Here is a 26417-nt window from a genome sequence, read left to right as displayed (position 1 = left end):
CAATGCAACATCTTGACTGAAAGTGTTTTTGGACAATGAGATGACACGGAGGGGAAAAGCTGCATCACACTTTGGCTCCACACACACGCACTGTGACGGTGACAGCTGGTTCTGAGTTTTCTTGTGGGATTTGGGGGATCATGAGTAAATGAGTGCAATATGTACCTCTAAAGTAGTAGGAAAGCCATAATCTTTCCTATGAATACTATGCAACTGAGTTCATTTACTGCTTTTGAGGTCAAGGTATAATTATGACTATCACTATGAAAAGATGAGACTATATTGTTGATCACTCACAAGGGAAAAATTAATTAGATTAAAAACAAACAGGCAGAAATACTCAGTTTATACACATTTTTTTCATGTAGATGCCTGGAGCGTTTGTATTAACTGATTCTGACATTTCAAACTGTTCACAATTCCCTTCATCAAACTAAATAAATACATAAATCGTTTTGTATTTTGCGTTTGAACAAGCCTTCTTTTTTTGGTGAATTATGGATAAAAAGCTCCACTTTGTTTTCATTGGACCATAACACGTTTTCACATCCATGTGCTTGTGATTTTGCAATGGTTTTGTTCGGGTCCTAGTACAAACATTGTCGGGGAAAACTTACTAGAACAGCTGAACTTTATTTAGCAATAAGAAGATGCGGTTTTAATGGTAGCAGATGTGGGCAGAACTCCCATTTAAAATGAGTTTGAATGTGATTGGTCTATTCTGAACATGGCCACATTCCAAGATTCCAATTAAACAAGGGTGTGTACAGTTTTGCAACCTCATTATTTTATTTATTTATTGTTTTACTTCTCCAATTGAAATTATGTTTTTGTTATAGGTCACATTATGTGTGGGAAATGTTTTAAAATTATTCCACTTTGTCTCATTTATATTTTAAATCTAAAAAAAATCTGGAAATGGAACAGGAATTTTGATCGAGATGCAGCCCATCCCTATCGACAACGGGCGAGAGACAAGGTACAGCCAGGACTGCTGGCACGGCCAGTCAAAGTATTTATAACACATCATTTTATTTTATTCTGAATTCTCTTGGGATGCTGAAAAATGTCAGGCATTTGAGTATGAACTCACTGTAATTATTGTGTTGTTTCAACAAGGCAGTCAAGGGAGTTAGCCGACAGCAACTGTTATTTAACATACTGTACTTTTGGAAGGTGCCACTTAAAGTTGTTGACAGGGAAAATAGTTAACGTATCATCAGTCATACATCATTAAAATAATGGCCCCAAAAAAAAAAAAAAAAAGATGTGACTTTGGGTCAAAATTCTTTCACAACGCTACTTCTTATTGTATTAAATTGAATTACTTGCATGACTTTTAACTTCAAATGCTCACAGATTGTAAAATTCCCACTTGTGATGTATGTATGGCATTTGTCTCATTCTGCTTCCTTCCAAAGGGTAAAAAAAAAAAAAAAAAAAAAGCAACAATGAGTGTGGGTGAGTCATTGTTTTGGATCACAAATGGTCAACATATTTGAGCGATGAGGTCGCAACAACTTTACAACGGGAAGAAATTATTCATCGCAGATGGGTATTGTATATTGATAAAAACTTGGAACTCCTTTAAGAATTGGGAAAACATACAGCTAAATATCAAGTTTTAATAATAGATTATCCAAGTCTAAACTTCAAAATGAAATAGCAAGGATAAAAATATCATGGATGATGAAGAGAGAGGGACTAGCGGACAGGAAATGACTCTCCTTTCGGTAAACTCACACATGCTTAGACACACACACACACACACACACATCCTTTTTGGATATGGTCATCATGAGAACATCATGATGATTACATTTCCGTCTAAGCCACCCACCCACCCACCACCACCGCCCCCCTCCTCAAGCTCCCCCCTTTTTTTTTGTCGATGGAAAAAAAAAAATCTCAAAAGTGTCGCCAACCATTTCTGTCCATGACTGGAATGTTTCATCATTCCAAATGATTACGAAAGATGATGTGGTCACTGGCGTCTTTAAGACTGTTGATGTCACTCATCAATTAATTAAGAATTTAAATATATAGTAAAAACATTTTGACTAGGGATGGCCATAATTATTGTGAATTATGGACAATTGATTTATCGCGTCTTAATGCGGTTGAGGAAAAATGGAATTCTAAAACTCGAAACTATCAATACTGTAAAAAAAAACACAATGTAAGTTCACTCAGGAAGAGTTCGGAATCTATATTTATCTGACAACGTGAAAAAAATAATGCATTACACCTACAAGGGATATTGACTATTAATCATTTACTGCCAGTGACGACTAAAGACGTCAAAGATCCATTTTTTTTTAATTGGCTGGTAGTGAATGAGTTAAACATATTTATATTACAAATAATACTATAATTTATTAATTTTACTGTCCATTGTCCATAAATATTGTTCCATTATTATTCAGCGGAAAGAAAATAGTGCCAAATTTATAATCCATTGTCTCTGACTGTTCAACTCATTTACCACCATTGACGGCTAAAAACGTCAAAGATCGTTTTTTTTTTTTTTTTTTACTCGGCTGGTTGTGAACGAGTTCACGATTCTCTTTCCCACCGCTTGTTTTGTGCATGGATTTTGAACATTATTCTGACGCATTGTTTTGTTTTTGTCCAGAGACTGACTGGAGGAACTGGATGTTCTGCAATTAAAGCCCATCAGCTGATGTGACCATGGGGGAGAATCGATGCATTTGTGCAAATGGGAAGGCCACATTTTCGGTAAATCGTATAGAGGACAGAGCATGCCTTTATGTCACATGTTCTGCCTCCAGCTGCATGATGTAAACATGTGAATGGGGGTGTTAGAGTGCAGGTCCTCATTGGGGTTACTTCTAGGTGAGCTGGCCTGGAGCCACTTGTGGATATTATGGGACACTTTTAGACAATAACAACAATTTAAACAATGTGATATTATTCCCATCTGGGATTTTATTTCATTTCAATAAACTATTTGTAGAGAGATATTACACATGGGTTATATTTCCTTGATCGACAGTGGAAAAATATAATGATTACTGCATCCATTAAATTCTATAGTGCTTGTCCTCGTTAGGGTCATGGATGAGGTTGAGTCTCTCTCGGCTGAATGGGTGAAAGGCAGGGCACTAGATTGGACTGGGAGCCGGTCAATCAAGGCCAGGGCAAATTTATACAACCCATTCACATCTGTCGATAATTTCAAGTCTTACAATAATCTCACTTGTATGTTTCTTATGGGAAGAAGGGAAAACCCACACTTTTTTTTGAAAGAGGAAATATCAATGTATTACTGTACCACAAAGAGGAAAAAATAAAAAAATATATACAATGCCAAGGGTTTCATGTACATAATCCATAACATAAAATAATGAAAATAAAAAATAAACAATATAATGCCAGGAGTTTCTCATGCATTCAAAAGTTTTACAATATTTATAGTTTTCAGAGCCTCCGTTCATAAAACTGGTGATAAAACGTGAACGAATGACGAAATATTACATAATTTAACACATCATTTTGGTCACGTTCTTGCGTTTTTTACAGCGTTTTGAAGTGCTAAGTATATTAAGCAGAGCCGAAACAGTGACGCACTTCCTGTCGGTAAACGTCACAGGGCTTGGCGTTTCACCCAACTGCCATTTTGTATCCCCTCAGCAAGTCCGTCCAAAGTTGTTGAAGACGAACAGATCGTTTCATGACTTTCCGTATGGTCCTATCAGCAAGATTTAAACATTGAATCGAGATAGAGTAAAGCTACGCTTGCGTTCCAATACACGTAGTGTAATTCACCGACGGGTAAAACCCTGTTTTTTTTTCACTTTTAGGTTTAGCACCAGTACAAAGCTAACAGTGTTAGCCTAGCTTCTGTGCTAGCCTTCGAGCTAGCGAAAAATTAATCCGTCCCACTTAGCGTCGCGCTAGCACTGAGGCGAAATGGCGGCCAACGCGGCACAAGCTGCCCCGAAAAATAACTGGTATGTAGCACTTGTCCATAAAATAACACACATTGATGTATTATATTAAACTGTATTTTGTTTGCGGACATGTAGACGCGAGACGTGTCGTTATTTTAACTCGGATAAAGGTTGTGGACCGCGGCGATGTTTACGAGCACATTTCAATTATTACACGGAAGTTGGAAAAATAAATCAAAGACATTCAGAATTTACCTTGTCACTAAAAGAATTGCATGTAATTTTTAAATGTAACCTGTGCTCACAGTTACTTTGAAGGTGGTTTTACTTTTTAATGAAAGTAGTTAGTGAGACTCTAGTCAAATTGGTCTTTGTTCTTATTAACTTTTAACGTTTTTAATTCTGTTGAAAACGTGGATGTTCATGGGTCCTAAATTTAACATTTCCATATTGATGGAGATCAGATGAGGATGGCCCAATTTCTTGGCCATCTCGCGTAATATAGGGTATGGGTAGGGATAACACATGAAGATCGACTCAGAGCTAAATATCACTGAAGCCAGAAAACATTGCAAATAAACTCAACAGCAGCCTTGATGTCCTAAATGCAACTAATGGTACCAGTGTAGATATGTCTTGAATGAGGCAAATTCCGCAGAAATATATATTCAATTGCTTTCAATAAACTGTGAAGTGATTTTACACCCCATGGTTTCTTTTTAGTCAAAGACATAGCATTAAACGCAACTACAACTGACAAGATCTCATTTAAATATTAGGTCTTATGTTGGTGGTGCTGCAGAGAACCATGTTGCAGAAAACCCAGAATGGGAGAAAGCAAGACAAGCACTTGCTTCTATTAGCAAGAGTCAAAGCAATGCCAAGGCTGCACTTGCCAATCATGCTGCAGCGGAGGTAAGACAGCCTCATTTTGCCTCTATTTTGCTGTGACATCTATAACAAACCGCACTAAACCAAAAGGTAAATCCTACTTGTCAGTTTCAGGCAGGAGTCAATGACGCCGCCATACAACACCAGCAATATTATCAGTGGTACCAGCAAAATCAGCCTCAGTATCCCGGGTACACGTACCCGTACAGCTACTACTACCCCATGAATCCGGTACGTACAGACCTACATTTCAATAAAAAGAAAAATTTTCCCCTTATGCAAGCGAATAACATACTAAACCTACTTTACAGTATGGAGTTGGATATACACAAAATCAGTATGCTGTTCCCCCAACTCCTTACCAAACACCACCAACCTCAAATGGGCAGGTATGTTGAAGAATGTTTTTTTTTTTTATCTATTAGATTAATTTTTAGACTACACCGATTTGATCAGCAGATAGTTGCATTCTATGCAAAATCTGATCGGCTGTAATGTCATAATTGGTTGATTGATAAGTGACATGATCGATCAGATCTGCGAAAGAAGGCACGACAGCAAACACAATCTTGGTCCCGCTAATCAGTGATCGGCCCCAAAATCCTGATCATGGAAAGCAGGGGTGCCCAAGTCTGGACCTCGAGAGCCCGCATCCAGTCTGTTTTACATGTTTCCCTCCTCCAAGACGTCTGATTCAAATAATCAGTTCATCAGCAAGCTTTGCAGAGCCTGATCATTTGAATCAGATGTGTTGGAGGAACATGTAAAATGGGCAAGGAAGGGGCGCTTGAGGGCTGAACTAAACCCTGTTTTCTCACCAATGCCTTATTTCCTACTTTTTGTGATTACTTAGTGTCTGCCATTCATCCATCCGTTTTGAATACTGCTTAGTCTAGTCACAATTATCACAATAAAATAACAGGCCTAGACGGGAAAAAAAAGATTTTTATTCTTGAGTATTCCAAACCAAATATAGCTCATATTTGTTCACATGGTAGGTCAGATTTGAATAAACATGTCGTTCAATTGCGTTTTTGTCAAAGGGCTTTTGGTAAAACTTTATTATATTAACCTAACCTCAAGGTAGATCCATTTCACTCCTCGTGTGTTCTCTAAAGCATGATGGCCGGATACATTATCAACAGCAATGCTTTTCGTGTTGTGTTACCCCCCCCCCCCCCCCCCCCCCAATTTTTACGGTGTGGCTGACTGTTTTATTGTGACAGCAATAAAAACAAATCTGGTCCAACTAAATGAAAGTGGGAGTACACAGGAAGTGTTACACAACCATATTTTGTCATAGCTGGCACCCCTTTGTGCCTAAAATGATCTTGTTTCTTTCCCAAGCCTCCTCCAGTGCCTGGAATGGAAGACCAGACCCCAAACTACCCCTCTCAACCTCAACCCGCCTCCACTCCTCAGCCACCCCAAAGCCCGACCTCAGAAAAACCTGCTGCCCCTCCACCGCCGCCCTTGCCTCCTCCACCCACGTCCCAATACCCCCCTCCTCCCCCACATACTGCTTACAATTCCAACAGTTCCGTGCCATATCCACACGGGGACCCCAACCAGATGCAGGTTTACAATTCTTGCCCGGGTCGGCCCAACTACGGAGCGGGCTTTCAGGCTCAGAACAACTATCAGCCCCCACAGGGTCCACCCCAGCAGCAAGCAGGGCCGTACGGCGTGGGCGCGGGCAGAGGAGAGAATAATAACGCCAAAAACCAAAATCAAGGACAGCAACTTTGGCATCGCATGAAACGTAAGAGTTCTGCCAGTCATAAAAGTGATCTTTATAACACAAATTCGGAAGATTTCATTCAATACTTTCATTTATACAAATCTGCTTCCATTGAACACATATAAAAAAAAGTTTGCTTAAAAAAAATTATTATAGCGCAGGCGTTAATGGTGAACTGCGATAAGGGAGTATCACTTAGTGCTTTTAATATTTTTCTCAACAGAGTCACCTGGCACTGCCCCGATGAAGTTCAACATTCCCAAGAGGCCTTATCAGGTGACTACTTCGAACCAGGCCTTCTCACCAGTCGAGCAGCCAGCTGCGCTCAATCCTGCCCCATCCTCCCCTGTGAATGCTAGCGCTACTCCTCAGACACGGTAACACAATGTTCAGAACTGTTGTTATTCTTTGTGGGACGGCGGCCTGACCTGCTAACTTGCATCCGCAGACCCCAGGACTGGCCGCCAGCCATGAAGGAGTACGTGCAGCGCTGTTTCACAGCCTGCGAGACGGAAGACGACAAAGATCGCACAGAGAAGGTCTTGAAAGAGGTTCTGCAAGACCGCTTAAAGGATGGATCCGCTTACACCATCGATTGGGACCGTGAAGCACTGCCAGAGTAAGCCGAATTGTTGTTGTTTTTTCATTTTACTACATTTGATGTAACTCTCACCTTGTTTTGTTTTTTTTTTCTTTTTCATATGTAGTTTGAAGGGTAAGCAGTCTCGCTGGCATGCGGTCCCGAGGAGTGTGGAGACACACACGGCGAGTCGAGGTGGTAGCACAGCTGCTGCGACGCGCGGCAGGGGTGGAGGTCACCGATTGGGTCACTATAGGAATATCTTTTCTCAGCGCAGTCCGTCATCCAGTTCCTCACACTCTTCCTCGCGCTCTCCCTCACCAAACCATGGCAGAAACCGAGACCGTAGCAACCAAAGACACCGGCGCAGGTAGACTCGTTTAACACATCCTATTTCAGTTTCCGAACCTTTATTAAGCGAAGGCTCATGCTGGTAAGTGGGTACATATAATTGTAGATTCTGTTGCTAGCATAGATGATGACTAAAAATGAGTTGAAGTAAGATAATAATTGAAATAGAATCATTTTTAGAGGTACACTGGATGATCTTGCATGGCACACGTAATTTGTTGCACTGCAGCAATTTTATTTATTTATTTTTTTGTCACCGCAATTCTCTTTTTTCTTCTACCAGCGATTCTGGCTCTCAGTCAGACAACAGCCTTTCCAGCGATCTCCGACCTCAGCTGTCGAGACGAAATCAGAAAGGTGGTCGCGGGCGTGGCAACGACAGGGATCGAGGACATGGTGGAGAGAGGGGACGAGGAAGAGGTGGAAAAGCGAGGGGCAGGAGGTAATAGCAAAACCTTGCTTGATTATGATTTTCTGCCTTTTGGAACATTTTTATCTCATTTACTGCCATTGAAGGCTAAAGATGTCAAAGATTAATTAATTTTTTTTTTTTTTACTCTGCTGGTAGTGAATGAGTTAATAACCTCCCATTCCATTCCTTAGAAACACGGATGACTCCAATGCACCCGGTAGTAAGAAAAGAAAAGGTGGCAACGCTGGTTTGGACTTCCATGACCCGGACAGAGAAGCCAAAAAGCAGAGCAGAGCAGCGCGCTTCCAGAAGCAGCTTCGTTCGGAGCCCCTGGTGTTGTCTGTTAACCATCTGGACATGCCTGATGGGACACAGGAGGGCCTCAGCTGGGAAGACTGTCCCATAGTTGGGACGTGTCAGGATATCACAAAGTGTTACCTGAGGCTCACCTGTGCCCCAGACCCCGCCACTGTTCGCCCTATTCACGTGAGTTGTCATCTTCTCTTAAATACAGTAAAGGCAACCCCTGTTTTTCGTGTTTGATTCTTTCCAGACAAAAGTCAAAGTTCTTAAATTGTATTAAAAATATGATGGGGAAACACTGTAGTAGGAAATAATGGAGATGTTTGCGTCAGAAAAATAAATGATAACATGTCAACTTTTCTTTGCTGTGCAGGTGTTAAAAAAATCTTTACAGGCCGTGAAAGCAGACTGGAAAACCAAACAGGACTATCCATACGCTTGTGAACAGATGAAGTCCATACGACAGGACCTCACGGTTAGTACGACTCGGATTTAACAAGCTCTTTGTTTCTCATTTGTCCTCCCAAATAAAAGTTCAACCAAATCTCACCACAGGTTCAAGGAGTTCGTACGGAATTCACCGTGGAAGTGTACGAGTGTCATGCGCGCATAGCCCTGGAGAAGGTGAGACTGCTCGCGCGTTGGAATGTTAGCTTTCGGTTTTCCGAGACTGCCCAATGGAAACTTGAAGACGAGAATTTTGTGTTCCAGGGTGACCATGAGGAATTCAACCAGTGCCAGACGCAGCTGAAGGCCCTCTACAAGGACAACCCGTCAGAGAACATCGGAGAATTTACTGCTTATCGCTTGTTGTACTACATCTTCACAAAAAACTCTGGAGGTATGCTCGTAACATGAACGCACTTGATTCCTTTTGATTGCCTCTTTTTAATCGTGTTTCCTCCCAACCGCAGATCTCATCACTGAGCTGGTGTACTTGACTCCAGCACTGAAAGCGGACATGTGTGTTGCTCACGCACTCGCTCTCCGTGCTGCTTGGGCTCTCGGGAACTACCGCCGTTTCTTCAAGTTGTATCAGGAAGCTCCACGCATGGCTGCATACCTCATCGACAAGTTTGTCGAAAGGGAAAGAAAGGTTGCACTTCGGGCCATTGTTAAAACGTAAGACATTTCTATCATGAAGAATATACAGGGAACCCCCATTAATTGTGGCTTATACATTCCAGATCTAACGGCACATAGCCCCCCCCCCCTTCCTAATCAACAGAACGTGTTTTTTTTTCATTGAACATAATCGATTTTATTTGTACAGAAAAAAACAAATCATGTTTAGTTTAAATAAAAATAGACACATGGCTATTCATGGTACCGTTGGGGCTAACAAGTACCCGCTGGAAGTAAAAATGATGAGAGCAAAAAGACATTTGTAAAGACAGCATCTCATCTTGCTCACGCCACCTAAGTTAATTGGCCGGTCATTGGCCAATCATTTTGCGCTCTGATTAGACACCCTTAAAAAAAAATGTAATTTACCAATGACGGCCAGTATTGGCGGTTATTACAACCTTGACTTTTTAAACAGTCACTGATCATCGCCTGATAGTCAGACCCTCCTCCACGTCTTCCTGTAGGGATGTGTGCTTTATACAGCAATATATGAATATCCACGGTAGTCACTGAATGAAAGATCTTGGATGGATAAACCGATTCAGCGGGAGCTCTCTGTATTTTTAATCATGAATCCAAAATCCTGCATTTCTGACTTTCTCTTCTTGTCCACAGGTTTCGGCCTGACTTGCCGGTGGAGTATGTGCAGTCCACGCTAGGCTTCACTAGTTTAGACTCCTGTATGGAATTTCTTACTGGGTTGGGTGTCACGTTTACCCCCTCAGACCCCCTAAGGATAGACTGCAAAAACAGCACCACCGCACTGGCTGCCTCCTGAGAGGGTGGGCTTAGCGCATTTAAAAGGGTGGACGCGCTACAGATCCAGAGTATTGACTAATGCAGTGCACCTTTTTTGTTTGATACCTCAGCCAGTTCAGCGAGGCAGACCAGCACCCATATAGGACTCTTGTAGAACATGACTTAGGAGTCCCATGTCAGATGAGTTCAGCTTCCAGGAGTCATTTAGCAGCGGTAGACACTATGGGCTACACACACATGCATACAAACACACAAAGTTCCTCTCATTCCAGTCGGGGAGGCAGAAAACTCCCACTTTCACTTTAGGTTCTCCCCAGCTGCTTCCATTCGCTCAACACTTTAGCGGCCAAAAAGTCACACAAGCCACATGAGGGAGGGCACTCGCGCGATGCTTCCTGTTCCATTAGCCCTGTCAGATGTCAACGCTAACAGTGTCCTGTTATGTTTTCTTCCTTCCCCAAGTCAACAGCTTCAAGATCTCAAGTGTCAAGAAGAAGAGACTCATCTGGTCCGAGTCACGTTTGAAGATCTCGCAAGCACGTTCAGTTCCATAGAGACTTGTGGCCCAAAAAGAAAAAAAAAAAAGAAGTGAAGATCGCTGGCAAGGTTATCAAGAAGAAGAGGAAGCTGTGGTTTGTATGTCCGCGTCTTCCACTGCGACCGCGACGTCTTGGTTCCTGAAGGTCTTCGGCTTCTGGTCCATGCCTTCGTCCACAATCGCCTGAGGGAGGAGAGTTTGGGACTCTGGTTCACTTTCGAAGTTTTAGTCACTGGTCAAGTGGCATCAAGTCAGGAAGCAATGACTCTCGAGATGGAAGCGTTTTCTTCATTGAGGGTTTCGCGACAAGCTCCATCTCCGCTGGAAGGAGTCCGCTGTCAACCTCGGCTGCAAGCTCCCCTCCCACCCTGGCTCTTCATCGACGGTGCTCGTCTCCCCTTCTTCCCTCGCCGTCGCTCTGCAGATGGTCGTCAGGACGGAAGAGCGATGACGTCGTCCGGTTTGTATGCTGTGTCAGCGGCTCTTGTTTGCATCTGAGGCTGGTAAGAGAAGGACTCTCCTGAACGAGACGGATGCCCGCAAAACGTCACGAGGCCTCCTCCCTTCCCCGTTAGATGTTCTCCAGGTTCCGGACAGCAGTATTTGGCCCTTAAATTGATGTCAGGGAAGAAGTCTGCGTCTACAGTGTGATGGTTTTAAAGGCTTTAAAGTGAATTTAGTGTCCAAACCATCAGTCTAAATTTCACACTCACTGCTGTCGGAGTGTCAGAACTTTTAACTTGAGTTAGTAATTTATCGATAAAATCCTTGAAATTGGTCATTACTGTTTAGTCAGATATGCCAGAAAAGTAGCTCTTGTTAAAACATGCTGGAAGAGAGCACGTAGTTGTTAATAGATGTTTCTGTTTATTTGCAAATTGTTTATGTTGAGAGGCATTTTTAGAAACTGAGCTATGATTTTTTTTTTTTTTCCTATGTAATGTAAATATTGTATCATGATTGCTGTGGTTCATTCTGCAGTGGTTTTGTAGACTAGAAGTACCCACACATGGTAAGTGTGTTTAGTTTTCTATTGCAGATGTACATAGCAGTATATTTGTGTTCTCCGTCAACGCTAAATGATGCCAGCTGCCAAAGATCTCATGTAGGGGTGCGGAACCTGCTCCGCCAATTGCGGCCTAACAGAATATTTGACCTGGTCTCCATGTAGGTGTAATGACAAAAAGCTCCCGAAACACAAAAACCACAAAGGTTCCCCGCCCCTGATCAAAAACATTTTTACCCAGCGACGACAACTTCCCTGATGTGCTTTTTGACGTGGTTATTTGTCATGACAATTGATCTCAACATGTCTCCTTTCTTCCCCTTTTGTTTGACCTGTTCTCCTCACCCCTGACCCCACCCCCCAAACCCAATCCTTCCCTGGGGAGTCGCACCACTGCTCAACCCTCCCCCCCTTCAGCCGTCTCACACGGCTTGCTGCATTGCAGGAGGGAACATGAGGATGACGAGGACGCCGAGTGGGCGAACCTCCTCCGGACGGCAAGCTGGGGGAAGAAAATCACTTGTGAGCAAGTCCAGTTTCACGCCATTCGAAAGCCAAGATCGAGCGGTGTGAGCCTCGTGTGCAACTAATGTGCTGCTAACTAGTCAATTGTTTTATTCCCCCCCCCGCCCTTTTCTGACATTACGTAACTTTACTTTAACATGTTAGCCAATGGTATCGAGTTGATTTCTGCTTGTCCGGTTGCGTTTTTAAATGGAGACGGATTGTTTTCTGTTCAGTAGTCCCGCCCGCGTCGTGAACTCAAGTCATCCGCTGTTGTATGTTAACCAACAAAGTCGAAATCCCAGCCAGGTTTTAACATAATTACGAATATTTTTGTTCTTCCCCCTGAAGCCTAAAAAGTGTGTTTTTGCTCCCATGTACTATTGATTCCTCATCAGTCTTTTGTCACTTCCTCCTTGATAGCTGCCTCTCCTAGCATAGCCCTTCCCTTCCCAACGCCATCTGCTCCCAGCCACCACCTCTCCCTCTCATCTTTTCTTCCTCACTTTTCCTTCTTCCCCTATGCATGCTCTCTGTCGCTCCTCTTTCTGCTCGCATAGATGTCATTCATTTTGTGTTGAGAATGTTGCACTCGCACATAGTCACGGTAGTAAGTATGAACATTGCAGCTCACTAACATCTGTAGTTGAAGGTTATTTCCAGTTCCTATTGGGGTTTTTTCCCTCCCATGAACAGATTTTGAAAGCACCAGCGTCTGTATGAATATTGTGTACATATTCTCTCTTTTTGAAGAATCTAATAAAAAATATGAAGCAAAAGAGGTGTGCTTTTTTTATGTTGTGCATGCTATTACACAAAGAGGCTTAATTGGAGTTTTGGCATCAAATGTTTATTGTAAAATGCTGCGGGAATCATGTGACACTCCACGTGCGTTTTCTGACTTTACGTGTTGACATTTTAACCTGATGGAGTTGAATGGATTTTTTGGGGCAAGTCTAAAAATGGGAAAGACGTAAATAAGAAAGCCACTCAAAAAAACAAACATGCCGTTAGCAAGAAGGAAAACAAAGCAACAATAGTTAATACAATTACAAAAGGAATCCGTCTCGACTGAATATATACATTCTGTAGTGCCTTTAGTAATGAGTGTAATTCGTTCTGTGAGCACGTGCGTAATTAAAATATACATTTTGTAACGTGTTTTTAATATGGTAAATACTGTAATATTGTACCGTATGAAAAATATTTAGATTTTTTTTTACGGTTAATTGTTAATTACGGTCGTGTGCGCGTGTCGGCCACCGGGGGGCAGTATAAATAGAGTCACGACGTGTTTCACTCATCTACTGTAAGTGGCTCAATAATATGCAGAAATATCTTTATTTGCAATCCTTTATTTACATTACTTGCCCCACTGATTGTGTTTAAATGCTCATTCGTTGAACACCGCCATATACTACCGGAAGCTATTCATGAGCGGCCCTATGTCGTTTCACATTTAGCATTAAGCTATCTGATTTAAAGGCGTCCATTTGATTGTTTTACATTCACATGATTTGTAATTGTCTGCTCTGTGTGTAGTTTCACGGTAAATTTAAACGGGAAGTGGCATTAAACAGCTTGAAACCCGTTTTGAAAAGTTTATTCGCGATATGCTAAACTCCTTGTTGTGACGTGAGTTTACGAGTTCACAACCACGTAATTTGGGCACTCGTATCTCAAGGCACCACTCCAACAAGGAAACTCGACCAGTCAAAGCTTTGAACACAATTTCTCATTCGGTATTATTAGAAAGTGTCCAACCCATTAGACTGGAAGTGCACATTGACGCATGTGATCATCAGTCCATAAGATTTAAATAGTGTGAAGTACAAGGAAAGCAGAGAGGAAAAACAAAGGCTGCAAAACAAGCTTAGAAATCTAGAAACCATGCAAGTCAGAGAGAACAGAGATGCTTGCTGCTTTTTGAGCAAAAAAATAAAAATAAATAGAAAGCAGCTATAAGCAGAAGACAGAATGCGAGAAAAGAAGAATGAATCATGCAAAAGACATTAAGCAGATGCAAGGTCAAGCAAAACAGATGAAATATCTAGGAAAAATAAGGCAAGAGTGGTAAAGGAGAAGAAAAATAGCAGTTCAACAATAATCTATTTTCTAGAAAGGAAAGAAGAAGCGATGATAGAAATTATAATATGTTGGCTAGACAATTACAAAGCTAAGAAAATCAAATGCTTCAGTTTTCATCTGAGGCCTGTTGACTGAAAGGAAAACAAGGCCCCATTTTTTTAAGCACTAGAAACCAAAAGACAGCCACACAAGAAAATTATGAGCGAGGAAAATGAGTAATACAAGAAAGCCAGATGAAAAGAGTTTTATTTCGAGGTAAACATCACACACAGCGAGATCAGGAGGAAAAGCCAAAAGAAAAGAGGTAGTTAGTTAGTAAGAAACACAAATGAAACCCCAATAAAATCCAGTCAACTCTGCAACAGGACAAAAAGTATCTCGTAGGGTCACACTTGACTTCCACACACACACGCACACTCAAACACACGCACACTTAAATAAAGATTCAGCACATCATCCAAAGAACGTATGAAAATGTTGTACAGTTCGATAAAAGATCGTGATGTCACAGACTGTGGCGTTCTAGCATCATGAGTCCTCCTTTAAAGTTCACTTGTAAAATACATAAATAATGCAACGCGTGTGCTGAATATGGAGAACAGTACAGTGCACAATATTTACAACTTCAGTCCGTCCGGTCACTTTCCGTGTGCAGCATCCGGGTCACAGTGGGGGTGTATCAGTAGGGAGTGAAGCGGTTGTATCCTCCTCGGTACAAACTAGCCTGCAAATGAAATGAAATCAAGGCAAATGCAACACACACACACACACAAAGTGTTGTTGTTTTTTTAAATGAGGATCATAGCATGTAAAATGTGGAATGATTAAAATAATTTCTTCGGTCCCATAACACAACGACAATAATGAATCAATGCTAGTTTCATTAGCTCATATATGGCGTTTTGCATTGTGTGTTAGCATTAAGCTAGCATAATTATATCATTAACGGCCTGCGTGTGTGTTAACCCACCACGGTGCCGACGCCATACGTGGTTGTTGGTCCCACCGAGTGGTGATAGGGGTCTGCAGCTGTGGCGTACACACGGCCATATCTGGTGACATCATCGCAATCAATCAATCAGTTATTAGAATGGGAGTTCCAGGTGAAGATATTTTCCCTGACAGGTCTGCCTTACCCGTCACTGTATGTTGCAGCAGCAGCAGCCGCCGATGCTGTCTGGGCCACCCTGTACGCAGCGGGATAACCTCCCTGCGTGGGATTGCATCATGTTACCGCTGACCAATGATAGCAGAAAAAGTTGAACGGACACCGACCAAGTAGGTAAAGTCACTTACATAGACTTCCGCTCCATAGAGACCGTCCTGATACACCACCCTGATTATGAGAGATGAAAACATTCGGAAATTGTTGCACCAGGTTGCCAGTATAGCTCAGATCAGTTTTAAGCGCACCCCAGTTCACTTCAATTTAGTCCAATCCTTTACAGTCCATTCAACAAATCTAAGTACAGCTCCATTGAATCCAGTTCAGTCCAATTTACTCCAACTCAGCTCAGTTAAATTGAGTTTAGTCCTACTTCATCATATCGAGCCCAGCTAGTCCAATCCAATCCAGTTAAATTTAGTCCCGCTTAGTCCAATCCAATCCAGTTAAATGTAGTTTAGTCCCACTCAGTCAAATCCTGTCTAGTTCAATCTCGTTCTGCTCAGTTTGTTCAGATCATCTTACCTCAACTCAGTTGAATTGAGTTGATCTTAGTCTTGCTCAGTCCAGTGAAGTTTAGTTTCCTTTTCTACAACTTAGTCCAATTCATTTAAATTTTGGCCCAGCGTCATCCTGTCCATTATTTCATCCACTTAAATTCAGTCCAGCTACGTTTAATAAAGTGTAGCGGGCTCTCTATTGGGGAAAACCTATATTTACTACACAATTAAGCAGCACTACAAAACTCAGCTGCATAATGGATTGGATTCTGAACACAGCCACTGTTTCATAGCTGACGTTGAGGACAGAAACATAACTCCGACACAAATTTACATGACGACCTGTACCAAACAGATTCGTCCACATCATAAACACTCAGCGCTTTACCCGGGGTAGGCAGGCACAGCAGCGGGTGTTGCGGCGGAGCGGATAGTGTTATAGACAGTCCGGCCTCGCCCCCTCAAAGCCGAGCCCCGGTAGGCCAGTGCGGGCGCCGCCACCGGGTACGGGAAACCAGCCACTTTACAACGAAAGCAGACAAATGGATTAGAAACCGGGCAATTGTGTTGCGTTATGTTGCATTTACTGACCCGTGTAAAGTTCTGGTGCGTACATGGCCCCCATGACGGGGTTGATCTTCCACCCAGAAGCTACGCAGAAAAGAACAAATAATTCAAAGCCAAGATATAGCAGCGATGACTGATGAAGTCGCGTCTTACCTGAAAGGTCACTATTCACAAGCGGCGTTTGCGGCTTTTTGGTAACGACCCTCGCAGTGGCATTATTAACCTGTAAAGGTAAAGAACGTAACACTTGTCGCCATGGAAACCGATGTGCGTGTCTCACCTCAATCTTCCTCCCTTCCACGATGGTCCCGTTCAATTTCTCCCGTGCTCTGTCTGCCTCGGCTGCGCTCTCGAAGGTGACGAACCCGAATCCCTGCATGAGGGTATGCAGAATCCGTTTTTGTTAATATCTCCAATTCACGTTTTGATTAACTGCAAACTGGGCGACGCTGACCTTTGACCCCCTTTCATTGAAGATAATCTCGACATCCAGGATCTTTCCAAATTGCTGGAAAAGAGATTTTCCCTTTGTCTTATAATGATACCGTGTGTAAAGTTGATTGGTGATAATCACAGTACGTGAAAAAGTACTCCCTCCATGATAATTTTTTTTTCATAATAATTTTTTTGATAATATGCACAAAAAAATATCACTCAGATTTGTTTTTTTTTTTTGCATATTATCGCACTTGAAACTGAAGTCAAGCGTTTGTGATAACACGTGAAGTGTCTTTTGGATTTTTGGCTGTTTCTTCATTGATATTCAAGATTTTTTTTTAACCATGGGTCACGTCCAAAAATCACAAAAGGATTTCAGTGCCGACTTTTACTTGGCCACCTTGTACCACCTCTTTAGACATTTAGTTGTGGACTCGCTGGTATGTTCTGGCTTTGTGGTAGGCAGCAGAATTCATTGTTGCATGACTCAAAATAAGTCGTCCAGGTCGTGAAGGAGCAGAGCAGCCCCAGAGCATCACTTATCCACCACGTGTTATTTTTTTAAACTAGCTGCACAAAATTCAAAAGTTTCAACCTTTGTCTCGTCAGTCTACAGAACAATTCTCCAAAAGCCTTTTTTTTTTTTTTGTCTGTGATGATTTTCATCTTGAGGAGCCGAAAAATGTACACGAGATAAAAGAAAAAAATGAAATCAGGAAGTGGCGACATACTTTTTCACAGCTCTACTATATTAATATGCATAAATCCGTACCCCAAACATCTGCCGGAGGTCTGGGTCCCGAAAGCGGAACGGGATGTTTGACACGTGGAGGCGTTTAGGCTGGCCCTTCCCAGACCCTTCGTCATCACTTCCGCTCCCCCCACCGCCGCTGGATGTCACAGACGCGCTCAGAGCTTGGGGGTCCGAGGTTACAGGGGCCAAAGCATCCTCCTAATGGCCAAAGACGAATGACCGTCCCAAAAAAAAAAAAAGAATCAGAAAGAAAGAGAGAGAGAGAGATTGTGAGACAAAGTGCAAGTCCGGATGAGGGTGATGGACATCAGATCACTTCCTGGTTGTGTACAAGGCATCACATAACATTAAACAAGACAATGCCACCAGGTCAGGTGATCCAAACCAAAGAGCATTCCGCAACCAGTGATCCTTCTCAGGCAAATGTGAGGAGGTGTGAAAGTATTGCGAGGGAAAGGGGTGCCCCAAGACATGCCTGTAGGAAACGACAACAACCAACTGTACGGCTGATAAACTGCAAATTGGCCGGATTGCAAATGAGATAATACTTGAATCGAACTTTGACGCCGTGCTCTACTGACACACAGGGACAAAAAACGTAATTTTGTGTGATTCAGCTGCTGGTTTGAATTTGGTAGCAATTGGCCCAAAAAAAAAATTTGTGGCTCTTTTTCTGAAAGATTTACCGATCAAATTTCTTGTTGCTCAGCGAAACTGTCATGGTGCTGATTTTTCAGAAAATAGCGACTTTTGCTCACCTTTTAACTTTTTTTAGCTTGGTCATTATTATACTTTTGGATTTTATGATGAGTCATTAAATTTTGTTGCACGCATCATGACAAAAAAATAATATGTTTTGGAATTTAGTGCCGTCCTGCTGTCTGGTATCCATGGATAAAATTTATGAACGACAACATTTCTAGGACAACTCAATTTGTGAATCAACCCCAGAAATGCAAAAATGATACAAAATTTCATCTTTTCAGGGATGAGATTTTGTTGTGGGACGATTCATTATGAACATATCGAGAGAATTTCAGCTCGCTAAGTGAAACAAGCGTCGGTGATTTTATTCTTTTTAAGATTTCGAATGGCGCGACTGCGCCAAAATGGGTTCTTCGGACGAAAATGGCGGACTTCCTGTTTCTTTTTGGACATGAGTTCTTGAGACTTTTTTGGGCTTAGACTTCCTCCACACCCCTAATTTTGGACACTGAATTATTTTTTTAAATTTCATAGGCCAAAATGGCCACTTGCAACCAAAATGGCTTCCTGTCTTTTCAAGCGTTTGTTATCAGGACTTTTTTTGTGGGTTTACTCATGATATACTTGTCTACCAAATTTTATTTATCCAATTCAGGGGCTGAATTCTTTTAAAAAATATGTCGGGCATTAGCTAGCTAAATTGGTCACTTTAATCCACTGTAGGAGAATCCCTGTGTCTTTTCAGGATTGTGTTTTAGAGACTTTTTTGTGGGTCTACCTATAAGAAACTGTCTCCCTTCTGTCTCGCCTTCTATTTGGCCCCAAAATTGAAAAAAAAACAAATCAAAACAGCTTATCACCCAAGCAGCTGTAACAAAGTGAAACGCAAACAACTGCAGCAATGCTGACGAAATCCATCTGCTTTGAACCGTCCCATGCACAACAATTCCAGAAGTAATGCGCCAAAAGAAAGGAAACAAAATTCACATTCAGTCTCACAATGCACCACGATGCTAATGTGCGCTCATATGAAATGTGTGCATCAATCTGTGTGTGTGTGTGTGTGGGGGGGGGGGTGGATAGGACCAGCGTGTTAAATAATTTCCATGAAAACAAAGTGAATGAGTTCAAACTTGCGCATTGCAAATAAATAGAAGAAAGAACGAAATATAGGCACAAGAGGGTATTATTAGCTTTCCAGTGAGGCTTGAATGTAGGACAGGAGAAATGAGGCGGCAGAAAGCTTGAACGAACAAAACACCAAAAAAAAAAAGAGACACAAATAAAAAAAATTAAAAAAAAAACGTTCCAAACAAGGCAGTCTGAAGTCAAGGTGCTGCTTTTCTGCCAAGTGTTAAAGGGAAAGTGTCATCATTAATATGCATGGGGTGGAGAGGAGGGGTGGGGCGGACACACACGCACACGCGCGCACACACACACGCGCGCGCACACACTACAGTCGTGAGGCAAAGGTGGGGGGAGGAGCGGAGGGTTGCGCTGGTTTGGTGGTGACATGTCACGATGCAGAATAGCGTTCTGGACCTGTATCGTGATATTTCAGAGTGGGAGAGATGCTGGGGGGGGGGTCATCTGGTCTGCCTTCCCCTTTCGCCCCCTCCCCCCCCCCCCCTTATGCTTGGAGTTCACTGTATGAAGACAGAAACTCTTGTGTTGGATCTCATGATGAAAACTGTACATTGGCGAAACATGTGGATACAAATACAAGAAAAAAGGTCGTTTGTAAGAATTAAATCATTGTCCAAAAAGTAGACGCCTCATTGTTAACCTCACAAAATACAACTCATCTTGTCTTTTTCGCTCCATTTCTAAAAGAAGACGACAGGTGGAGATCACGTCTTTCCCACGGTAGTCTATGTATGAAAAGACCTTCACACAATATCAACACACACATTCACCTCTTTAATCTATGAAAGCTAATCTTGTTTATTGCCCGTTTGAAAAGAGCCACGGCAAAAATGGAGATTTATTTTCAACAACACTCTCAGCTGCCCCCCCCCCCACCCCTTCCTGAGTGTCATTGATATGGTGTTGCCATAAAGAGACATAACAGAGGAAGGGGGCACCTAAAGTACAAAGTGGACTTCTATAATTGTCTCTAGAAGCCACAAAATGGAAAGCTGTTTAAGTATTTTTTTCCATTTCCTTGATATGCACCTTAAATTCCACGTACTGGTTTGCTCTGAGTCCTCACTTGCACGAAAATTCAGAACACGAGTACTGTTTTTTTCCCCCCACTCCTGCCTTCCGTCGCAATATGACATTTCAATCGGACTTTAAATAATATTGTTATCATGTGACTTTCTTTCCTTGCGGTTCTTACCGTGTTGGCGGTCGCCAGAGGCTCAGCGCCCTCCAGCTGAGGGCCCTGGTAGACCCTCAGCTGGGCGTGCTCGGGGTATTCGGAACTGGGGTGTGCCGAGCTAAATTCCAGCGGTGGCAACCTGCCCGCGGACGTCGATGGCCCTTGACCCGCGGCCGCGTAGGAAGGGGGCGCGGCAAACACCTGGGGCAGGGCGGGGTCGACGCCACCCGGGCCCGCCTCCTGCGTGGGGCCCCCCTGGAAAGAACAGGGAGGACGTTGGAATATTATTAAGATAGATAGATAGAAGGACAGACGGACTGACAGCGCTAGCTATCTAGCTTGGTGGCTAGCTTGCTAGCGAGCTAGCTAGCTAGCGAGCTAGCTAGCTAGCGAGCTAGCTTGATGGTAGATAGATAGATAGAAAGACAGACGGACTGGCAGCGCTAGCTATCTAGCTTGTGAGCTAGTTATCTAGCTTGATGGTTAGCTAGCTCTAGCTAGCTAGCTAGATAGATAGGAAGGAATGCAAAGCAATACAATTCCACAAATGCATCCATTAAAACAGAAAATAAAAATGTACAGGAATGCCATAATTTGATGATAAACCTATTTTGGGACAAGCTTTAATTTACATTTAAGCAAAATTAGATGCAAATGCTGAGCAGCAAATTTGATGATTAGTCAACGCTAAATTGACTCTTCCACATTCTTTTGGAGCATTTAATTGTATAAGCTATTTAGTGGTTATGTGAGTCTACAAAATGTCGACATTTTTTCTATTTTCCCTGTAAAAACATTTTATGAGATCAATCAAAAGTCATTTAGTCAATGGAGGGACTAAACCCTGTTCAAATCTTGTATTAGAGAATCACAAAGTTACCAATAAAGACTGAATGATCATCTTCAATTTTTTGGGATCATTTTTCAACAATAGTAACACAGTGAGAAAGCGTTGTCTTACCCCTTCAGCACACCCCGGGATCTCTGAGTCCCTCAACATCAACTGGTGCATGTTTTAATGGCGCCCCATCACCCGCCCACTGCGCCATAAGTGCTAACCCTCCACCAATCCCCTCAAATGATCGCCACAACGACAAGGGGAGGAGAAGGGGGCCGAGGGGGCTGCCGCACCACATGTGCTCATCTGTGACTGTCAATCACTGCAATGTATGTTTTAATTCATATACACGCGCATGCTTTATTTTGACCAACACGGTCACAGGGGTTATAATATAAAAAGTTTCAAATTTAAGAAGTAAAAGTCGAGAGCCATCAGGAAAATAAATACTCACACGATAACATCATCATATGACACCCTACTTTGTTTTATTCCCACCGACTGGAGTTAGCAGTCATGCAGATATGTTATCCACCCCCCTCGTCTCTTGTCTGTCTTGTGTCCTCTCATAGCACTTCAGCTGTCAGCTCGGGGTTCACAGGTCAAAAGCTCAGGGGGCCAGGTGCCTGCCAGGACAGCTGTCGCGACATTTCCACTGCAGATGTGGCGAGCGACATGCTCGAGTGTAAGAGCCCGATCGGGACATAATTCAGGGATTCGTTTTACCACTTACAAAACAACTAAAATTACAATTGAAAGAACATGTTCGTTTACAAAATCAAATTCAAATGAGAGTGCTTTAAAAAAATTTTATATTAGAAAACTAAAATCTAAGTTTAAAGGGAAAATCGTGCTCGCCGTATATTTTGCAAAGGGGGCCTTGTATGTTTTTTTTTTTTTTGCAAATTTTGAAACAATTAGCATCTTGACATACATCAAGAATCCATCATGGATGGATGTAACAGAGAGAAAACGGTCACTCCAAAATAAAAGGTTTCAACCTTGAATAATAAATTAACCGGAAGTACTACTTTTTTTTTTTTTGGGTATTTTTCTTTCATCTGTGCGGCCCGCCGTCCGGTGGTTGAGAACCACTACTGTACACAACTGTCATCAGTATATGACACTATTGTTTGCATCTATCAGTCGTTTATCAATAAAAGTAAAACAACAAAACAATTTCTAAAAACAAAAAAAAAAAAAAATCCTCAATATGCCAGCGTATTTAGTCAGGTGTCTCAGAATGAAATTCAATTAAAGTAAAAAACTGTATAAAAAGCAACACACTGTAAAAAATACATCGCAATTAGTAAGATCAAATGATTCAATTAAAGTGTATTAAATGTAATGAAATTAAAAAAAAAAAAGAAAAGAAAATCCAATATATTCACTTGGAGCTTCAGCTATTTTTTCAAATTAATTATTTAAAATTGCTAAAGCTATATTTAAATCTAAAGTCCAAAATCCATTGTATGGAAGAACAATCCGATAATTGGGCACCTGTTGTGGTCGTGCTGTGTTTACACCATCGTAGCATTTCATCTGTCTGCTCATTTTATAGCACACTATAGCACTCCAACACGCAATACATTCACACCGGCCACATTCGAGTGAACGCCATCATCACACGCATTCTGTCAATATTATTTTAAGACCGTCGGTTGCCCTACCGACATGCAGGCCCTCCCACCCTCTATTTTAAGAGGAGCTGATTGCCGAAAACCAGATAGGTGACAGAATCTCCTCCTGTGATTTTCTGCTCAGGAGAGTGAGCCTAAAAATACAGCTGACAAGGTGGAGCCGCGCCAGATGCATTGTGGCGTTGATGGCATGTCAGGGACACGCACGCACACATACACATACATACGCACTTTTATAGTATATAAAATGAGGTTTCAAAATAAGTGAAAAATTAAGCTCCGTTTTCAAACATTGGGGGTGTGTCCGCTGAATGCGCTCAATTGTCACTCAAATACCACTGCTGCAACCTGGAAAAATAAATGCAACTTTGCTAACACCTAATTACATATTTGAGTTATATAACACAACCATGTAAAGTCTCCAGTGGTTGGAATATATCCCACCAGGTCATCACAGGGTTTTCCCAGGCCGTGACAACGAGGCGCTCCAATGAGTCCCAGTCTACACGTTGTCAGACTTTAAAAAGAATAACTAAATCCTTCTCTTTGTGACATGCACGCACTCACAGCTCACAATGAGGCGCTCGAAAGCAACCACACCAGTGTCGGGAAAAAAAATCCCTTGCTCTTCAGCTTTCTCTCCGTGGTGTGCGCACACTCGCAGCTAACAACGAGGCCCTCTAAGTTGACCACACCAGTGAAGCCCCAGTCCACATGCTGGTTGTCACATAAGGCTTTAAAAAAAAATACAAATAAAAAAAAAAAAGATTCCCCTCTGTGAAATACGTGCACTCGCGGCAGTGACAAAGAGGCACTCTCCAGCCGCTACGCCTATGTGAATAAAATTGTTTCCCTTCCTTTTACACCTTCTCTTCCATGAAGTGCGCACACTCACAGGCGACAACAAATCACACCAAAACAGCTGCGACAGTGCGTTAGTCGAAGAGAAGATGCATTTTTGAGGAAGAGGTATAGCTTGCTAGCTAACCACACATAGCAATTACATTGACGAACCGCTGAATTGAACGAAGGCATTCAAGTTGTTACTTTTGGGGGGGTGATAACTTCAAAATACTTCCCTAGACATCGTTTCAGCCAGAAATGGTGAAAATGACTTTAACGCTATACTCTATCTTGGTTCTCAGACTTTGCTTGTTTTTAGCAACTATCTTGAGACATGTATCACATATTTAGAAACAAAGCGGTAAATTTTCTTTTAATCGTTTTGGTTCTTTTTGTAACAATTGTTCTGAGGTTTTATCCGTTTTTAGAATAGTTCGACGGGCTTACAAGGCTGTTAGTTCACCACTGTTGCTTTACTTGCTAGCGCCACAGAAACGAGTGGTCTAAAGATTAGTATGTTGTCGCTCTCCTGAAGACTAGCCTCTGCAGAACCACATTTTCCTCGATAAATGATCCAAAATTTGTTAGAATTATTTCTAACGTATTTATTTTAGCTACCGATAGCGATACATCTTTAGCATTTTGTTGGGCTTTGTAAGCAATCGTGATCATGATTGTAGCTGCCGTCAAAGGCAAATCTCATTTATTTCATTCCTTTATTTAATAGTTTTAATGTGGTTTAAAAGTACACTGAATAAAGACATTATTTTGTGTTTAAAATGTAAAGTAAGTTATAATTTTCAGTTGTTTTGGTTTAATATTGTAATAAAGGGGGGAACTTGTTTTTTGTTCCACATGTATAACTGTTGTTTAGGGACATAGGCATAGATGCACACAATGGCCAGAAGAGGCAATGTACTCTGAAGAGAAGGCAAGACGACAAGTCACGTTTGTGTGAACATTTAACCTTTATTCCTTTTGAGTGAATTTGGCCAATGAGGTGAATATTGTGCTATTTACTTTCTTTGTTTTTGTGAGCCATCCTTATTTGTGTGCTAATATTGTTTATATTGCTGTTTTCTTAGTTCTGACGGCATTGTTGGAGTGTTGTTTTAACATGTAAAAAGACATGTCGACAACATTAAATGTCTGTTAAAACCGAAGAACGAAGTTGAGCCTTGATTGAACTCGAAAGGAGTAACAATCATTGTGATTGGTGAGAAGAGTCATAACATTTTTTTTCGGTATTTCTCATTTTCTACCCCGGCCTAAAATAAATAAATATAAATATAAATAAAAACACCCTCACACCGGACTCATTTGTTCACTTTTTAACAAAACATCCCCGAAAGAAACACTTGAGCGTTTACCTGTACTATGCTGGGGTAGCAGGTGGTAGTCTGCGGATAGACAGGCAGTCCATAAGGCTGGAGGATGACAGTGGGTGAGGACAGCATAGCCTCAAAAAGCCTCACACGAGGAGAATGAGGGAGAGTGGAGGACAAGGGGTGGGAAAAAAAAAAAGTGAAGTTGAACTCAGGAGAGTCAGTCTGGAAAAGAAAGGAGAAATCCAAATAGAGGGAAAGATCCAAAAGGGGTTTGGTGAAGGAAGGCTTAAAGTTTGTGAACCCAAAATGTGGAGGTGAGTCGACCCCCACACACAAAACAAGCAGCGTCCTGTCCGGTCAAGACAGGATTTCGAGCAGTGAAAAGAGCTTTCTGTGTGTCCATGAGGCGATCATGCAGCCTGACAGACAGAAACACATGCTCGGGGCTCCCATTTCAGAGTATTATAAATAGTCCCTCATGTCCTTCCTTACGTGTTTACCGCCTTACCACCCTCGCTCACTCTGACACACATTGGCAAGCGAGGTTTCTCACAACTTCTGCCATGTTTTTATCCAATTAAATGCACATTCAACTAGTATCCAGTTGTGGAGGCTGCAAAACACCCGACAGGTTGTTTGACCACTTTTGACATAATAACAAGTCTCCAGTCTCACCTTTTCTATTTGGATAATGACTGGCAAAAACGTAACGAAATTAAAACTACTGCTACTTACGTATTAGGTAGATACAGTCGATATGGAAAGTATACACACCCCCTATTCAAATGCCAGGTTTTTGTCATGTAACAAAATAAGACCACGCAAAATAATTTCGAAACTTTTTCCAACATTAACATGAGCATAACCTCAATTGAAGTTTTTTTTTTAGTCTTTTTGGGATTGGCACTGATTCTGCTGTCAAACAAAAAATCATCTATGAGGAATTACTAAAATTAATTTCAGTCTTCGTCTTCAAGGTAGCATATTGTAAAATGGCATTTGTACAGTTGTTACAAAAGGGAACTATATTGTTAAAAGTCTATAAGAAAACCCGAAAAAAGAAATGAATAAATGCCTTACTGTACATTTGTTTCAGCGTTT

General features: G+C 41.8%; 2 protein-coding genes across 6 annotated transcripts; one reads left to right on the top strand and one right to left on the bottom strand.

The window, feature by feature from the left end:
• The first annotated feature begins 3616 nt into the window (after nt 1-3616).
• On the top strand, nt 3617-12906 carry leng8 (leukocyte receptor cluster (LRC) member 8). 2 transcript variants are annotated; one of them, XM_088306298.1, is made up of 15 exons: nt 3617-3974; nt 4694-4829; nt 4920-5036; nt 5117-5194; nt 6153-6567; nt 6770-6923; nt 6995-7165; nt 7254-7496; nt 7761-7919; nt 8081-8375; nt 8566-8667; nt 8748-8816; nt 8904-9033; nt 9107-9314; nt 9936-12906. In XM_088306298.1, exons 1-15 carry the CDS (start codon nt 3934-3936, stop codon nt 10096-10098), a joined length of 2481 nt encoding a protein of 826 aa, XP_088162424.1. In that variant the 5' UTR covers nt 3617-3933; the 3' UTR covers nt 10099-12906. The 2 variants fall into 2 exon arrangements, with proteins under 2 accessions (XP_088162424.1, XP_088162423.1); XM_088306297.1 differs by having other exon boundaries at nt 4914-5036.
• Nucleotides 12907-12987: 81 nt separating this feature from the next.
• Nucleotides 12988-25664, bottom strand: rbfox1l (RNA binding fox-1 homolog 1, like). Of its 4 annotated transcripts, none has more exons than XM_088306300.1 (12): nt 25359-25664; nt 20686-20922; nt 17658-17837; nt 16902-16955; nt 16728-16820; nt 16601-16670; nt 16472-16531; nt 16269-16401; nt 15512-15551; nt 15352-15425; nt 15186-15267; nt 12988-14939 (listed from the first exon to the last, which is right to left on the bottom strand). In XM_088306300.1, exons 1-12 carry the CDS (start codon nt 25443-25445, stop codon nt 14895-14897), a joined length of 1155 nt encoding a protein of 384 aa, XP_088162426.1. In that variant the 5' UTR covers nt 25446-25664; the 3' UTR covers nt 12988-14894. The 4 variants fall into 4 exon arrangements, with proteins under 4 accessions (XP_088162426.1, XP_088162427.1, XP_088162425.1 ...); XM_088306301.1 differs by lacking the exon at nt 25359-25664 and adding an exon at nt 21629-21672; XM_088306299.1 differs by having other exon boundaries at nt 16472-16670.
• Nucleotides 25665-26417: the final 753 nt, after the last annotated feature.

This window comes from Idiotropiscis lumnitzeri, chromosome 10 (assembly GCF_059441095.1).
Source record: "Idiotropiscis lumnitzeri isolate Australia: NSW breed Sydney's pygmy pipehorse chromosome 10, RoL_Ilum_1.0, whole genome shotgun sequence".
In the NCBI taxonomy this organism is placed as follows: Eukaryota; Metazoa; Chordata; class Actinopteri; order Syngnathiformes; family Syngnathidae; genus Idiotropiscis; species Idiotropiscis lumnitzeri.
This window is presented reverse-complemented; position numbering and strand designations above follow the sequence as displayed.

What these genes read in the sequence shown, in the direction of transcription:
- leng8 (XM_088306297.1), top strand. Translation starts at nt 3,934, where the DNA reads ATGGCGGCCAACGCGGCACAAGCTGCCCCGAAAAATAACTG. An exon ending in ACTTTGGCATCGCATGAAAC is followed by an intron (nt 6,568 to 6,769) that starts GTAAGAGTTCTG and finishes TTTTCTCAACAG; the next exon opens with AGTCACCTGGCACTGCCCCG. An exon ending in CTTCGGGCCATTGTTAAAAC is followed by an intron (nt 9,315 to 9,935) that starts GTAAGACATTTC and finishes TCTTGTCCACAG; the next exon opens with GTTTCGGCCTGACTTGCCGG.
- rbfox1l (XM_088306299.1), bottom strand. Translation starts at nt 25,445, where the DNA reads ATGCTGTCCTCACCCACTGTCATCCTCCAGCCTTATGGACTGCCTGTC. An exon ending in ACCTCCGGCAGATGTTTGGG is followed by an intron (nt 16,956 to 17,657) that starts GTACGGATTTAT and finishes TCTCTTTTCCAG; the next exon opens with CAATTTGGAAAGATCCTGGA. An exon ending in TCTATGGAGCGGAAGTCTAT is followed by an intron (nt 15,426 to 15,511) that starts GTAAGTGACTTT and finishes AATCCCACGCAG; the next exon opens with GGAGGTTATCCCGCTGCGTA.